At 36.3% G+C, this 16,032-nt stretch overlaps 1 protein-coding gene across 16 annotated transcripts in view; it reads right to left on the reverse strand.

Moving 5' to 3' along the window:
- Positions 1-16,032, reverse strand: part of ST7 (suppression of tumorigenicity 7) — a 257,080-nt gene that overhangs the window by 89,362 nt on the left and 151,686 nt on the right. For 9 of the 16 annotated variants that reach the window (XR_002340200.1, XM_021078412.1, XM_021078408.1 and 6 more), the window contains 5 exons: positions 7,217-7,271; positions 6,473-6,588; positions 4,534-4,609; positions 2,435-2,503; positions 380-534 (listed from right to left, as the gene is read on the reverse strand). Coding sequence is in view for 15 of the 16 variants with exons in the window: in XM_021078412.1 (XP_020934071.1) it covers positions 380-534; positions 2,435-2,503; positions 4,534-4,609; positions 6,473-6,588; positions 7,217-7,271 (471 nt within the window). In the remaining variant the exon portion in view is untranslated. 16 annotated transcript variants of the gene reach the window in all.

Genomic DNA, 16,032 nt, shown 5'->3' on the forward strand with positions numbered 1-16,032 from the left:
AAAACTTTTCATAGCATTAACACTAATTTAAGTCCTGTTTCCCAATTAGGACTTAAAATTATGGGGTAAATAAGCAACAGATAAACAAAAATATGTAAGAATTCTGAGGCGGAAAAAGATTACCATTAAAGGTTATTACCATTTATTTCTGGAGTTAAGAATCTACACAGGAAAGAAAACATGAGCAGTAATGAAGCTATAAGTTAATTATGGACTGTGTTCTTATGGGGAGGAAAAATTAATTAAAAAAAGAAAAGCAAAAACCAATACTTATTCTAATCTAGGGGAAAATCACATTTTGAACTGGCCTGAACATTTTCTCTGACTAATCATGTTAAAATTCTGATCCCCCAACATGTCAACCTAGAGGAAACCTTACTATGTTGGGCTTCATACTGGGATCCATGATGCTGTAGCTGCTGAGAACGCCGGTAACAGCCATCTCCAGCTTTCAGAGCCTGCTTAAACAGCTTTTCTGCTTCAGCAATTGTTGTTGCTTCCTCTTCCGCCAAGAGAATATAAGCAGTTGCACACCTGTCCATTCAGATAATAGCTGCCATCAATGACAAATCCAAGGACATTGTAATAGCTGCAGGAGTGCATGCAGAAGGGCAGGAGTTATGCCAAAACATGCAGAGTGGCCAACTGGTTCATGCATCCCTGTTTGTCGTTTTGACACAAAATAATGGTGCAAAAGAAACGTCTGTATTTTAGCTTGAGAGATAAGATGAGTAGTGTTAGGAGCATGGGGCTCACATGTGGACTCCGCCCCTTATTAGTGTGTCACTTTGGGCAAGTTATTACTCTGCCTCCCTGATGGAGATCAACATGGAATCTATTTTTCACAGTGTTGTTGTGAAGGTTAAGTAAGGTGATGCATGAAAAGTGCTCAGTACAGTAGTAGCCAGCATGTGGTCCATGCTCAATAATGTCAGCTAACAATGGCAATGATAATAGCTGTTATTAAACATCTCCTTCTGACACTCAAAGTTAGAGATACCATAAAGTTTACTTCTATTTATTAAACACAGATTCTCTTTAAGGATTTCTTCAGAATGAGAAATTCATTAAAGCAAGTAAGTTATTCATTTAAAAGCAGTGCTTCAACATCTCGTTATAGTTAGCACTGGTTATCTGTCAGAGAAGAATACTGGAAGAACCTACAGGCAGAGTTATTTCTAAAGAGCTCAAAATCAAAAGTAGCAAGCAAGAGTTAAATCTCACACCTTTAACAATAAAAGCTATCACCTGTTGCTTAGTATATATTAAGCACTGTACCAGGCACTTAACATATATCATCTCATTTAATCCTTTCAACAACTTCTTAATGTAGGAAGTCAGAGAGGAAAAACAATCAACCAACGAACAAGGGGAACTCTTTGAAAATTTAAACCTTCCAAATCATAGAACAACAACCCAACTGTCAAAGAAAGGACTATAATAAGGAAACGGTGAAGCCAGAGCAGACCACACAGGTCCTGATCTGTACAGATCCCTTGGCTTGCTTTCTCCGCTGCCTCTCTTATGGTCATTTCCATATTTATCAGAACCTCCATTAGACCACAAGAGAGAAAACAAACAGAAAGTGAAACCAAATGTTACTTTTACTACAACCGAATGTTACTTTTACTGCAATAGCCAGCTAGGAAAAGGAGGCTGAATTTACAGCTAAAGTGAGATTTGGGGTTACTAGTTAATCTTAGCCATGAGGAGGGGTCTTAAAAGTTTCTTAGGCAATCCTTCTGATTTCAGGCAGGACTGGTCAATAGAGCTTTAAACTGAAAGCAGTGAGATAGGGAGGAAAATGCCCAGAAAAAAAGCTGTAAAACCAATCACTGTGGAGGGCAGTAGCCATGGCTTGGAAAGAAAAATGATGCCGAAACTGCCCGGTGATTCACTAGAGAAAAAAAGTGGGTTGGGTATCAAGAAGCAATACTTAAGGCTTCAGGTGCAGACACATAAATATGGGTCCAGGGAAATGAAGTGAAAATTGAGATTATAGTACTGAGTGGTGGACATAGCATCAGAGGAATTAGCTACACAATTACAGTTGGTGGACTGGGAACTGAAGACAGGTTGGGGTAGCTTGCTTGCTTTGTTTATATTACAAATAGCATTCATAGGAGGAGAGGCAGAGTAGCACTACTGGCCAAGAAAACATACATCTATGTGGAAACTCATGAGTCTGGGGTAGAAACATGCTAAGAGCTTATGAGTGAAGGAGAAAGGAAAGAGCAATAGAAGTGCTAATGGTTGGGGGCGGGGTACAGAACAGACTGCTCAGCTCAATGGAAGATATAGATGATGCATCCTTGTCACAACACAATACACATACAGAAGCCAGAAAGTATGGTGATGGGGTGTCAACCATCCAGATGTCTGCTAGAAGTCTCATTTGGTTAAAAGTAGGGCCCCCAACAGGTTCTCGACTTACTTTGGTAATAATTTTATCTCCCAGATGGTAGAGGAAGCAATTAGGGGAACTTCAACTCTGGACCTAATTCTGACCAAGAAGAAAAAAATAGTTGGTGAAATGAAAATTGATAGGAACATTCAGAGAGAGTTACTATGTCATTTTGGAGTTCAGGATAATCAAAGAAGGTAAGGTGGACTTCAAAAAATTCAAAGAAAAGAGGAATGATTCAATGGCATGAGACTCAGAAGGAAAAATGGTTTGAGAGGGTTGAGCAACTTCCAAATGTCTAATCATAACTACAATCATAAATGACCCTCTCAGGAAGAAAAGAGGGGTGACATTTAAGTTACCACTATGGCTGTACAGAGATCTCTCACAAGGTTTCTCTAAAGGACATGTAAAAAAAGACAGAAAGAGGGCATGTAATGAAGGACTGTAAGAGAGTGAAATGAGCTTATAAGAGTAATGTCGGGAGAGCTACAACCCCAAATTAGCAGAAGCTTACAAAACAAAACAAAGACAAACAAAAAAATGCTAAAGACAACCAACTATTCTCTGTTTTTAAATTATGTTTAAGGCCCCCTTGCTCTCACTTCTCCAAAACCACGATAAAAACAAATAAGCAAAAAAGACAGACACACAACAACATCAAAACAAGGAACATTTATAATTAGTAGCAGCGAATAATAAAGAGAAAGCAAAATTCTCTAATTTCTGTTTTGTTCCTGGTTTCTCCATCAGGGAGAATGATTGACAAAGGGAGGAGAAATAAACTATAAATGGATACAAAGATGTAAGGTAGCAAATAACTGATCTATTCTAAATGAATGACTGTACTGGGATATGCAAATCCCAGGAAGCCAACAGATCTTGTAGGCAGGCCATGGAACTGCTCTCTGTGGATGGTTAAGGAATAACAAAGGATGGAGAGGTACTAGAAGATGAGATGACAAATGTAGTAAAAAATGTTCAAAAAGGGGAAGAAGGTAGACTTCCCAAATTACAGAACATTGATTTTGAAAGATATTCTAATGGATTATTAAAGGAATAGTTTCAGGTTGTGCTAGCTTAACATATTCTAAGGGATTTTATTGTACCTTAAAGATCCATAGCTACAACTGGCATTTTTAAGATCAAAATGCAGATATATGGGCTGAATCACAGTGTAATTAGGTAGCTTAGTAATTGGTTGAACGATAAATACCAAAGGATGATGATTCATGAAGACATGACCCTGGAGGGTGGTTTCTGTATGTCATGACATAGGGTTCTATCCCTAATCCTAATACTTTTATCAGGAACATAGATGACACACAGAAGGCAGGCATATCAAATTTGTAGATGACAAGAAACTGAAAAATAAATATGTTGCATGACAGAATCAGAAACCAAACAGATCAACAGGTTACATTGGCAGGATTTCCAACTCTCAAGTGAATCTTTTCACTAAGACCTCCAAAGATTCTCTTTCTTCAGAAAAATCATAAAATAGTTTAACAATGACCACTTGGCAAGGACAGTGTCGAGGTGATTCAAGCACCAGATGGGTGTTAGAGCTAAATGACCTTTAAGGTCTCTGCCAACCCTGAGCTTTTATGACTCCAACTTTAAGGATCTTTCTCACTTTCTGAGATCTCCAGATGAGACTCCCCAGCCTCCCTTGGTGGCCCACAGAATGTTCAACAGCACTAAGGACAGCATTTCCTCTTATCTTTGCCTTAATCTTGAAATATTTTTAAAGTGTAATTTCTTCACTTTATGTTTTTATTATGTTTTCCCACTAGCACAAGTTCTACCTAGAAAATGCGATGGCACAGATGAGCATTCTATATCTGGAAAATTTTCCTAATCAAGATGTTTTAGATATGTAAAGCACTTACTTATTTTATGTCCTCACAATATTCCATGACTGGCCCTTGAAGAATTTAATTTAGGGTCATAGAAAAGGTGCTAAATTGTTCTATAAAATGACTAAAACTATCTTCGCGTGGAAGTCCCTTATAAAAATACTTTTAATTAGTTAATACTTCCTCAGAATAATCTTCAAGTTTGAATGCATAGTATTCTACGAATGGCAACTGTAAACATTCAGCAAAGCAAGATTTTTCCCCACTTACTCATTTATCTCTAAGGCTTCATGAGCTGCAGAAATCCTAGCTTGGGGGTTTCTCTCTCTCCAGGCTTTCTGCATTACTATTTTAGAAAAAGAGAAAAAAAATAAGTCAATAATTAGGAAGACTCAGTACAGGACAATACCTAAGTGAATAGCTTCCAGCTTGAATTACAAGAGAATATTTCACTTAACCAAGAGGGTCAGCCCAAATCTCCAAAGTCACATAAATATATTCTAATTTGTTATTCCATTGCCCTTCAGTTGCTGATATCAAATCTTTCTTATGCCCATCAAATCAGAGATCTAATATTTCATAGACTAACCCATAATCTATAATCACAAAGATTTAATTTTTTTAAATTTTATGACCAAACCTGCAGCATGTGGAAGTTCCCAGGCCAGGGATTGAATCCCAAGCAGGAGCTGTGACCTACACTTCAACTGTGGCAACACCAGATTCTTTTAACCCACTGTGCTGGGCCAGGGATCAAACCTGAGCCTCCGTAGTATCCCAAGCTGCTGCAGTCGGATTCTTAACCCACTGTGTCATGGTGGGAACTCCATAGAGACTTAATCTTGATTAGGATTTCTTAGTCAAGAAAAGGCATTCTAACAGAGGTTTGATATTTCTTTTTTTTTTTTTTTTTTTGGTTTGATATTTCTTTTGCTCATTAATATCTTTGTTGTTAGAAATATATATATATTATTTTATACATTTTGGGATACACGGCTACTAATTTCTTATTTCTACTTAGATACAACACAATTTTTACTGGTCATTTTCCCAAACACTTGCTGCAGGCTCTGGATATAAGAACATTCTAAAACCATTTGAAGAATTATGAGTTTGATCAGAAAAAAGTGCTTTAGGCTCTTGCTTAACATGTGTACCTATTCCTAAGCAGGTGCTGCAAAGCCAGTTTTTACATAGAAGAGCAGTTTGTGAATATGTTGTTGGAAGCTCAACACTTAGAATATTTATTGTACCATGTATCCACCATGGCAAAGAGTGCCTTTTTAAAATGGGTAACAATCTCCTTATCTAAAATGATTTATTAATTAGTTTATTAGGAGCTTGAACATATTGCCTTTTTTTTAAGGTTTATTTTAAGGTTTTTTTTTTTTTTGGAGTTCCCGTCATGGCTCAGTGGTTAACGAATCCGATTAGGAACCATGAGGTTGCACATTCGATCCCTGGCCTAACATAGTGGGTTAAGGATCCAGCTTTGCCGTGGGCGGTGGTGTAGGTCGCAGACACAGCTTGGATCTGGCATTGCAGTGCCGTAGGCTGGCGGCTACAGCTCCCATTAGACCCCTAGCCTGGGAACCTCCATATGCCGTGAGTGCAGTCCTAGAAAAGACCAAAAAAAAAAAAAAAAAAAAAAAAAGTTTTTTTTTTTTTAATCTATTTAAGTTTGGTAAGCTAAAAAATATCAGTAGGATTACATGGTACTCAAGCTGTGTGAAATGCATGCTAAACAAAGTCTTTTCCAGGATGGAAAACAAGTCTGGATTTCAATGACCAAGACCATGTCCTCATTCAATACTCTTGAACCTAAAAACATGCATATAAATCACTACAATATACTCATTAATCATTTGGGTTCACTGAATTTATAACTAGAATATCATCAAGAAGACATGACATTTCATTCTATCTCAATCAAGGATTTAGTTAGCTTCATGTAAGATTTATATTTCTTCAAGTAAATCCAACTTTGGTATATTTTTTAATATTATAACAGGATTTATTTCTGTATTAATACTTCATTGTGATAAAGACTTTAAGTATCAAAATTCTGGTTCCTATTAGTCAATCTCCAATTTAATATTTTATTCACTACGGTTTTTGTAGAGCAGATATTCTAAAAGCAGTAATCTTGATAGTTAGAACAAACCAAAAAGCCCTCCCGCTCAATAACTATCTAAAGGATTTTCCATACTTGCATCTGCGGGACGCAGATGGTCTGAGTCACAAGTGAAGAATGTCTGGTGGTCCTGGGCAGAGAGATTCATGTCATAGTAAGTCAGAGGCTCCCGTCCTGTCACCCATGTATACCTGTAAAAGGGAGATAAGATGGTCAGACACTTTTGAGAGAGGAAAGCAAGACTTACAAAATAGTAAGCTGCAGAGCTGTTGAATTATAACCCATTAACTGAGTCCTGTTACCAATAACTAAAAAACTTATCATCCTGTTCTCCCTTTAGGAAGTGTATCAGCAGAAAGGAAGTAAAAAATTTACACTATATTTTTGCTTTAAAATTTTAGTAGAACTAGCTAATAAAAACATTCCCTAATTAGTAGGATGAAGAGAGATTTCCCAAAAGCTGTGGAAATTCTGATTTCCCTAATTACTCTGCAAAATTAAATTCTAACATTACTTCTGTGGCATCTTTATAACCATGTTCCAGGTAAGCTTCAAAATATTTTGACTGTACAACATATAATGCAAAGAAGAACAGTAACAGAAAATCTCTAAAAAATAACACACTTTTGTATGTTATCTCAATTCCAGTGCTAAAATATTTCTAAAACAGAAAAATCAAAACATTTGAGGATAGCAATCAAAAAATGGAAGCATTAAACAGACTGCTACAATGACCCCTAAATGAACCTACAAAAACATTTGCTGCTTCTTGCTCTCTGAACTACACCCATTTGTTTCCCAAGCTGTCAAAATGCTTACCGATTATATTCAGCGCCCCTAAATAAATTTAGTGGATTTCGCCACACTTTACATTCTGCAACAAAGAGAAATGCAAAAATGTTACACCTAAATTCAGAGACACCACAAGCTAATTAATTCAGCAAAACACCCTTCCTGGCCATTCGATAAGATAATTTTATTCTCTATCTTCTACATGGGAAACAATGTGGAAAAACTCTGGGTAGTTAGTCAGGAAATGTAGCACAGGCACCAGGACTTCGGAAAGTTTCACCCAATCTCTCAGGATCCAAGTTTCCTCATTTGTTAAATCAAGGCACATGCCAAAATCATCCATTTGTTAAATCAAGGCACATGCCAAATCATAACTTTTATAGTGATTTCAAAAGGTCTAGATAGATTCTAAAATTTTACTTCTAAATTACGGGTAAAAGGTATATAGGTAGAGGTAACACTATTTTCTAAAATATATCTTACAATGACTACCTACATGGCAAGCTAAATTAAGCCCTAGAGTACCATATGCAATCAACCTTAGACTCTAAATTAGGATCTATGCTAATACTGATTTTGTGATAATTCACCACTTTTACACTGCTGTGAAGGAGTGACAAGAAAATTAATACTGAAGTTACCATTATTGTAAGGAGAAATGCTATGGCAATAAATTGTTTTCAAGCACTTTTACATTGTTTACATATGCAGACACACATAATCAGTCATCATACTAATACCATAATTTAATATATACTGATAGATTATACATCTTATTATACAAGGACCACAGACATTTAGAACCACAGGACTTGGATAAGTCAACCATTAGCTTTTAAGACTGTGTTATAGTAAATGTGTGACTCATAAGCTACAATTCTCTTTAAAAAGTCTATGATTAAGACTTTCTACTGATTCAGAAGACTACATTTCTCTGGATGAATAATTTTTATTAGAAAATAAAATCAGTCAACAGTATTTAAAAATCCACGTGTGTGGTCAGCCAAAAAACACACCCAAAGACACAGACACACAAGAGTGAGCAATTACTGCAGAAATCGAAAGAACATTAAAGGCCATGGATGACTCATTAAGATTCTACCCTTAGTCGTATTACATTCAACTTCCATTAGTCCACCCACTGATCCATCTATCCATCCATCCAGTACGCATTAATTGAGCATCCAGTGGGGGAAACAAACAAGTAAAGCATTATTTATAATACAGCATGAAAACAGAGGAAAACATAAAGCACTATGGGAATACTATATAATCTCAATAAATTTTTGTTGAAATAGTGAATGAAGGGTGTACACATAAGAAGAAGTTATGTCTTTATTTAAAGAAGAGGAAATTTATCTTAAGGCAAAATCCTATCTGAAATTTACTTAATGTTTATAAACAATGGCCCTAAATCTTTTGTCACGCAGCTTAACCTACCATTTAGGAAATTATCTTTGCTCAGTTAGTTCAGCATCTTTGAGTTTAATTCTTGAGAAACTGAGATTTGACGGCTTTCATTTCAAATTATGCTTCTCTTAAGTAAATACTTTTTTTCCAGACATAAAGCTCCTCAGTGGGGAGTCAATAACACACTCCACACAGTGGCTTGAAACAACAACTGGTGACCCAAACAACCATGTTCTCAGTCCTTATAGCTTTTATAACCCATTGATTCCGCCATTTGCAACACTTTCTAAGAGGGTGTCTTTCAAGTTTCCAAGTGCTCTTCTTAGAGCTTCATGGATATTGCAAATTTATGTGCAATGATGGTCACTTTAGTATTATTTACAATAAAACAGACATTCAGAGAGAAGCCTGTTTTATTTGAAATATTAGTAAAAACGTTATGGTAAATAATCTATCTCCAACAAATAAATTATTATATTACCTGGAAGGATAATAGGCGCCATTCAAATACCAGTTGACAAAATATAAAGACAACTGCCTTCAATTAAAATTTTAACTCTATTATGTACTGGACACAAATTAACTTATTTCTAAATAAAAATAATCCCAAAGAGAAATGGTGTGTATACCTAAAATATTACTGAGCAGTATCTGAAGATGCCATCTTTATTTAGGAAGTGCCATGATATAGCCAGCAGGGGGTGCTGCAAACATTTTGAAATATTGTGTTTATGACTTCTACTAGAGAACTGAACTTTTAAAAAATCACTCATAACATTTATCACAACATATGAAAAGTTTTTAAAAATCATTGTTAATACTAGTATCATACATGTGGTCTGTACTGTTAATTCAACTATTCCTGAAACTTAGAAGTAAGTAATCGTAACAGATATAAAATATTCTGATGAGAAAAAAAGTGATTAAAAAATACATAAATGTCTTTATGAGCTATATCCTTTAAGATGAAGGTGCAAAGCAGGTACAGTTTTCCTTTAAGAAATAGACAATCTAGAGGTCAAATATAAACATGTAAAAATTTCACTTCAAATTAGGTCATAGCTATATAATTTCTTCTTTGCTGCTATGTTTCATAATCTTATCTTTACTACAAAAACTCTCTTGGTCTGGAATTCCTCTAGAGAACAAACTCCATAAATATCAGGACTACCTGATGGTTTCACGACATGGACATAGGTTGTAAGTGCCAAAAGTATCAGAACATGAAGATTTAAGTCAAGAAATAACTCAGGTCTCCAGAGGGTAAAAGTTTTTCTACATGAGGTCCAGTTTTTTATCTTACTTGCACCTTTGAGAAATACATTTATTTAAATCTGAATTAAAATTTAACCTCCAAAAGGTATTTTCCATTCTCCATCAATACCAACAATTTTTGTGCTCTTTAGAAACACTACTAGTGACTGGGACTCATTACAGGTACATGATACTTGCTAATATCATCAATAGTTCAAGTTAAAAATATGCCCCTGATACAACTGACATGCTCTCTCTGGTTCCATCTAAAGCTGCCCACAATAAAGTCTCTAGACACAACTGCTAATAGAAATGTTCAGACCTCCCCATGCATGCAAGAATACAATTCAAGAGAAAGAAAGCAGTAAATCTTGGAATAGCACTTGTTTAGTCCCAAAGTCTCAAGAACAGATTCCATTCATCCAAGGGATGATTATAAATTTCCATGTAGGAGATAAAGAACATAAAAAATAATGCTTACTACTATCAGAACTTCTAAAATCAGACTCCAACCTTTTCTTCAGTCTTCCCTCTCACTATTCCCTACCAAAACTTTCCATTTAGGTGAAACTTGTTTCTTGCGTTTTCCTCAGTTACTCCTCTAGAATGGCTATTATGCATTTAGCCCTGCACAAGGCCCTGGATTGCAAAAAAAGATATAGTTTATGACCTAGAGGAGCTTATATGCTAGGGCATTGAACCAGTATCCAAATGAAGCAGCTCTAGAGAAGGAATAAATGTGCTGAGAGAACCACAGACTTTCCCTTTGTCCCGGTCCTCAAGGAAAAAGAGAACTTAATTCTCAGAAAAACCAGAAGGCTCTAAAGTCAGAGGGCTTTTAATCACATGGAAGAAAATATTTTTCTACATCCAACTTACTTAACTCTGAAAACTTTTCTCCTAAAATTAAAAATAAATAGACTTTGCTGTATAGCAGAAATTGGTACAACACCTATAAATCAACTAATCTTTAATAAATATATTGAAAGAATAAAAAAATAAAAAAAATTAAAATTAAAAAATAGAGGGAGTTCCCATTGTGGCTAAGCAGTAACAAACCTGACCAGTATCCATGAGGTTGCAGGCTCAATCCCTGGCCTCACTCAGGGGGTGAAGGATGTGTCATTGACGTGAGCTGTGGTATAGGTTGCAGATGGAGCATGGAACTGGCATTGCTGTGGCTGTAGTGTATGGTGACAGCTGCAGCTCTGATTTGACCCCTAACCTGGGAACTTCCACATGACACAGGTGTGGCCCTAAAAGGCAAAAAATAGAGCGAGAATCCCCACTTCTAGGGCATTTAAATATGTAAATTACTAACTTATAGCCTAGGAAGATGTAGTATGCCAAAAAGTTACCACCTCTTCCCAGAATCTCAAATGTAATAATGACAGTGGTACTATTACAAATAGCAGCAACAGTAACTTGTCATAGCTATAAGCCTGGTTTTGATTGAGTCTTTCTATAAAAAGGCTTAAAGCTCAAGTCATCTGTATTTCTTACATAAGTTAGTGAGGGTCACAGAACAGGCCCTTTTTATACAAGTAAAAGTAAGGCACAGAAAAGCCACATAATTTCCCCAAGGTTAAAATAAATGAGATTAAGTTCTGATGTCCAGATTGCCTAACAATTACACATGATATACAATAGACCTGTTATCCTGCAATGTCATGTTTTTAAATCCTGTGATTTCATCAATTAAATCTTCTCCTAAAAAAACAATTTTGAAAACTCCTCTGAGGAAATGTTAAGCACTTTTAAATAATACTTTTAAACATTTTAGTTCTGAAGCACAACAGAAAAGGACCCTCTAATGTTTCATTAGATGTATTGTAACAATTAAGATTAACCCCAAGCTAATCAATTCCTGGTCTGTGATTCCACAGACATTTATTAGTTTTGCCATCTCAGAAATGAATACCCAATTCTCTACATCATACAGGTAATATTAAGCAATCATTAAGAGTAACAAAATATCCATTTTCTTAAATAATTAAGCTTTGCTTTCATAACTCTTTGAAATAATTATTAAAATAATAGAAATAAGGCACAAAGTAACACGTAGGTAGCTTTCAAGTCAACAAATGTTGCTTCCTCAAGTTCTTTTATGGAATGAGAAAAGATGTAAATAATTATGAGTTTAAGACTATTTTTATTGATCTGCTTTATTCAAGATAGTATACAACTTTCTTCAAGAATATTACTAAAATGGCCAAATCTTTGTGTCTCTCATTGGTCATTTCTGACCTAAGTCAATCAACTCTACCAAAGAAAATTGTGAAATAAGTTTATGAAATGAATGTTCACCAGGGACCAAAACTGTTTTAGGTTATTTTCACCATTCAGCTGGAGAGCTAATCTCCACGAGAACAAAAACTTTAGTGGCAAAAGACTTTAAAAGATGTAATAAGCATTGGCTAATAGAATCATTTTCAACCCATAAACAGATTTGGCAAGTATAAATTGAGATTCCCCTGACCGAGACAATAAGAGAGCAACTCCAAAGGTTCTAGGCATACAGCAATTTGCAATTTTGTGGATGGTTATATTGAAATGTAAGCTCTGAGGGCCTGGGTATAAAAGTGAGTCACTGAGCCAGTGAGTTAGCCAACTAAATCCCCAGCCCTATTTCCACATGGCTGTGCCATCCTTGCCAGCATGTTCACAGAGAAGTCAGTTTGCCTGGAGGATACTACCAAATGGTTGTCCTCTGACTTGAAATTTCTGCGTCATCCCATTTAAGCCTCAACTACTCTATGAAGTAGATAATGTTGTTATTCTCCTGTGTGCAAATTAAAATGCGGAGGATGGTTAACTGACTTGTCCAAGGTCATACACTGTAGGCAAAAGGCCAAGATTAGGATCACACCTATCTGACCCCAAAGCCTGAGCTCTCACCCACCACTGAGTAATTTCTAAAGTAAGTTAGGCTAATGTCACCTAACTTACTTTAATACAATTGTTTATATTAATTGCTTAATAATTATATTAGTCTTGAGGTTACACACCTCATGAAAGGTCTATACTAAATTTTTTAGTTAGTGCTTAAGATCTTTGACTATAAAGTGAGACTACTCACGTTATATGGAAGTTCCCAGGCTAGGGGTTGAATCAGAGCTGCAGCTGCCAGCCTACACCACAGCCACAGCAACATAGGATCCAAGCCACATGTGTGACCTATGCCACCGCTCATGGCAATATCAAATCCCCAAACCACTGAGCGAGGCCAAGGATCGAACCTGCATCCTCATGAATACTAGTCAGATTCATTTCTGCTGCACCACAACAGGAACTACCCCCCATCAGTTTTCTTTAATTTGTTGCCTGTATTTAATCAGTGTTTGAACTGCCTCTAGTGATGTAATGAACCTTAATTTAGAACCCTAGGTGAAATTCTTACTAAAAGTTTATATATAAAATATGCATGTGATATATATTTATCTTATATAGATTAAATGAGATTAAAATGAGACAATTTGTAACAGGAAGCCAAGTGACTATAATGGAGTTTGTCTAAAGATCTAGTTCTATGCAAGAGGCTATTAAAGTGTCTCAGAATTTAAATATCTTGAAGAAGGTGAACACTGCAAACCTTTGTCTTTATGGCATCTTATCTGAGAACAGGGCAAATTACCAAACAGATGTTTCCACAAACCCAAATTCAGAATGGACCCCTGAGAACCCCTTCCTATAAGACAGGGAGAAGTTAGACACATTCTAAATCCCTCTGCATCATTAGTTCATAAATTAAGTTGAATTAAGAAATGGCAGTAAGAAATATGGTGACATGGGAAATACATCAGTGGGGTTTATCAGAAACTGTGTATTTGTGAGAAATATAGCCATTTAACTTCCAAATAAAGCAAGGCAAGTAATATGCTCATAAATGTTAACCTAAACCAGCCAACATGAAATCTGCCCAGATTAAGATACTGTGTAATTAATTACATTTCTCCTCTGGCCCACTGATAAAGATCACTGCAAATTTTGAGAAGGTCTATACCCAGGCCAATTTGCACAGATCCAAACATTAAATAATATATGAATAGTCTGCCCTGTAACAATCTCAACTTTCTCACTCCCCATTTTCCCACCCCAGGTTATTCTTCGGTAGGCCAGGTCTTTTAGCTTTTAATCAAACCAAAAGATTCTTTAAGGAAGGAACCACACTATGAGTTTTCATATAGTGTTTATATGAAAGTATAACTAGTTTATAACTAGTATTTTCTATTGGTTTTTAGCTTTTTCAATGATTTTGTCAAATAAACAAACAGTGCCATCTAAACAACCTTCACCAATGTCCATGGGACTTGGTTAGCCATGTTTTATTTCACATAATATTCAGCAAAGGGCTGTTTTATGATGCTTCTATTATTAAGGCAATAATCATTTTATTATTATCAAGGCAATATAAATTATTAAACAAATTCCTCTGTTTTAAGAATATCTATTGATAACCCTCAGCTTTGGACCTTCTTTTTCCTTTATATTTAGCTGAACCCAGACAATGATAGAGAAAGTGATTAAGGTAAAGTTAAAAAAGAGACACTGTACTTTTATAACATTTTTCTTATTCAAAAATAAAAATCACTACAAGAAAAGTGAAGTAGAAAATGGTATCAGAGTTCCCGTTGTGGCGCAGTGGTTAACGAATCTGACTAGGAACCATGAGGTTGCCGGTTCAATCCCTGGCCTTGCTCAGTGGGTTAAGGATCCAGTGTTGCTGTGAGCTGTGGTGTAGGTTGCAGACGCAGCTCGGATCCCGTGTTGCTGTGGCTCTGGCATAGGCCGGCGGCTACAGCTCCAATTAGACCCCTAGCCTGGGAACCTCCATATGCCACAGGAGCAGCCCAAGAAATGGCAAAAAGACAAAAAGAAAAAAGAAAAGAAAAGAAAATGGTATCAGTCTCATGGTATCTGGCGCTTCCATATCAACATACATGTTTGTTGAGCTGAATTACCCAAATATTAAAACACAAATGTCAAAGAGAAATGGGCAGACTGAGTCCTAAATATACTTGGACAAGGTAATTTCCATTTTCCTAAATCTAACTACTTGAACTCTGTTATAAAATAAGATAATAAATGCTGTATCTATTATAAGAACTAAATAGAAATATTGCATGTATTAGCAGTAAATATTCAGCAAATACTACTGTAATTGAATTAATAATATTTAAAAGGTTAGTTTTAGTGAGGTTAGAAACTCAGTACAAATAAAACTGGGAATTTCCATGCATTACTGTTGAATGTATTTTTATAAAGGACTTCAATTCTCCCTTTGAAAACTACTGTATAAGCACTAAGAATAGCATCAATATTTACACAACACGTAAGGATTATTCAAGGCATCCACAAAGAGAAGCAACAAAACAATAGTGACAGTAAGCAGAATATGAACTCTTTACTGCATTAAGGAATGATGTCAAAAAATTTAAATTGGGTAAAGAGAAAGAATTTTTTTTTTTTTTTTGGGGGGCTGTACAATGGCATGTGGAATTCCCAGAGATTGAACCTGTGCCACAGCAAGGACCCGAGCCACAGTAGTGACAATCCAGATCCTTCACCAGTAGGCCACCAGAGAATTCTGTAAGAATTTTAATGAAAATAAGAATGGGAGTTCCCGTCGTGGCGCAGTGGTTAACGAATCCGACTAGGAACCATGAGGTTGCGGGTTCGGTCCCTGCCCTTGCTCAGTGGGTTAACAATCCGGCGTTGCCGTGAGCTGTGGTGTAGGTTGCAGACGCGGCTCGGATCCCGCGTTGCTGTGGCTCTGGCGTAGGCCGGTGGCTACAGCTCCGATTCAACCCCTAGCCTGGGAACCTCCATATGCCGTGGGAGCGGCCCAAGAAATAGCAACAACAACAACAACAACAACAACAACAACAAAAAGAAAATAAGAATGAATTCATAATTTTTAAAATGGCCTTAAATGAGGCTGCTTTCTGTTATTCAATCTATTAATTTTCTACAATATTCTGTGTCATCCGAAGACTAGTAACTTGGATCAGAAAGAGCACATCTAATCTGTGAGATGCAAAGTGATGGCAATCATCCACAACTACCTATGTGATGATGACTGAATGATCAAGATTCCTCATTAGGAGTTCCCGTCGTGGCGCAGTGGTTAACGAATCCGACTAGGAACCATGAGGTTGCGGGTTCGGTCCCTGCCCTTG

This window comes from Sus scrofa, chromosome 18, assembly GCF_000003025.6.
Source record: "Sus scrofa isolate TJ Tabasco breed Duroc chromosome 18, Sscrofa11.1, whole genome shotgun sequence".
Taxonomy (NCBI): domain Eukaryota; kingdom Metazoa; phylum Chordata; class Mammalia; order Artiodactyla; family Suidae; genus Sus; species Sus scrofa.